The sequence below is a fragment of the Gekko japonicus genome, unplaced genomic scaffold (assembly GCF_001447785.1).
Source record: "Gekko japonicus isolate JY-2015 unplaced genomic scaffold, Gekko_japonicus_V1.1 scaffold20921, whole genome shotgun sequence".
In the NCBI taxonomy this organism is placed as follows: domain Eukaryota; kingdom Metazoa; phylum Chordata; class Lepidosauria; order Squamata; family Gekkonidae; genus Gekko; species Gekko japonicus.
This window is the reverse complement of record NW_015175785.1, coordinates 1-1,660: the sequence shown is the minus strand read 5'-3', so window position 1 is coordinate 1,660 and position 1,660 is coordinate 1. Positions and strand designations below refer to the sequence as shown.

At 53.8% G+C, this 1,660-nt stretch overlaps 1 protein-coding gene across 1 annotated transcript; it reads left to right on the top strand.

Annotated features, from left to right (window-relative positions):
- Nucleotides 1–138: 138 nt before the first annotated feature.
- Nucleotides 139–506, top strand: NAA10 (N(alpha)-acetyltransferase 10, NatA catalytic subunit; the record flags this gene model as incomplete). The annotated part of the gene is made up of 1 exon (XM_015426058.1): nt 139–506. A coding segment is annotated over one exon (252 nt), but the record flags the coding sequence as incomplete, so codon positions are not given.
- Nucleotides 507–1,660: the final 1,154 nt, after the last annotated feature.

Genomic DNA, 1,660 nt, shown 5'->3' with positions numbered 1-1,660 from the left:
GGGAGCTCCCGAGAGACGCGTCCACTATTAGAACGCCAAAACCGGAAGTCCAGAGGGAACACTGAAGTTGACAGCAAACCACCTCCCCCCCCCCAAAGCAAAGCAGCTCACAGCGTTTTCCCCCTTTTCTCCTTGCAGCTGAGACGGCAGCTGGAGTTGAAGGAGAGGAGTAAGCACTCCCTGCTGGGCTCCATCGAGAACAAGGGCGGCGACCACAAGGCTAACCATGCTGGCGACTGCTGCCAGGACGAGAAGTGCCCGGGCGCCATTGTGGGGGGCGGGCCGGGGGCAGAGGACAGCGGCGACAGCAAGGACGTCAGTGAGGTCAGCGAGGCGACGGAGAGCACGGACGTCAAGGACAGCTCGGAGGCCTCCGACTCCGCCTCCTAGCCGGGGACGCCGGCCGAGGAATCTGGGTCCCCCTCCCGGGAGGGTGGGTTTTCTGCAGTCGGGTAGCCCGTCAGGCCCGGCCAGGAGGATTGGAAATAAAGCTGATGGAACCGGAAGTGTTTTGTGTGTGTGTGTGTGTGTCGGTCTGGCTGGCCGGCTAGTGTCGTGGAAAGGATGTAAGTAAGGCACAGGGAACGGGAAACAGACCTGACCCAAAAACTGGAACCAAGAACCACGAGGGTAAGAAAGAAGTCAGATAAAGGGCCAATATGAAAAACCTAGTTGAAACTTATAATATACAAAAATGCATGTATTTATTAAAAAGACAGTTCAAAACAGACAAGAGCCCAATGAAAGCCTCGTAAACAAGTAAAGGTGGCCGAAACGCAAGGGCCAATACACATGACCAATGCTCCCTCTAAGCGGTGGAGTCTCGTGAGCAAAAATTCCTCCTGGACTGAATCGAGATCTTGGTTTCCTGTCTCATGACCAATGCTGGTTTCTTCATGCCTACTGCCCCTCTGCATATCACACCTAATCCGATCACGCCTGCTGTTATTCGGCACCTGAAATCACTCCACCCTCCAAGATATAGGGACAGACAGCCTCACATTCTAGCAGTTTCTGAAGACACGAGCCATGACTCACGGTAGCTCCTCTGCCGCAGGTTTTGTTAGTCTTTTAAGGTGCTAGTGGACTCTTGCTCTTTTCTACTGCTGCAGACAGACTTAACACGGCTTCCCATCTTCATCTATCACAAAGGCAGATCCAGGTGTCCAGCTGTGTTGGTCTGAAGCAGCAGAACACATTTTGAGTCCAGTTGCACCTTTGAGACCAACAAAGGTTCATTCAAGACAAGACTAGGAGTAAGGCCTGTTGTGGGAAGCTCCAGGTGAGTGTCCCGGCTGTGGCTGCCGGTGTGTGTGGGGGGGGCAGAGGGAGGGGGGAAATAGGGGGAGCAAAGCCGTGTTTATTCTGCTTAGGGCTGTCTCAAGTCATTTTGCTGCCCCAAGTGGGTAGTATGGGAGGACAGCCTCATGGTAACAGGTATGGTTCCCTCCACCCCTGACTTATGTTGATTTGGGGTTATGCAGTGGCAGCTAAGGTAGAAAAGCACCTCCTATGCCATGTCTCCTGGGTTCCGAGGTCTGGAAAGCGGTTCCATAGCTAGTTACAGGGTTGTCAACTCTGGGCTGGGAAATATCTGTAGATTTGAGGCGTACAGCCAGGGGAGGGCAGGTTTTTGGGTGTGGAGGGACCTCAGCAGGGT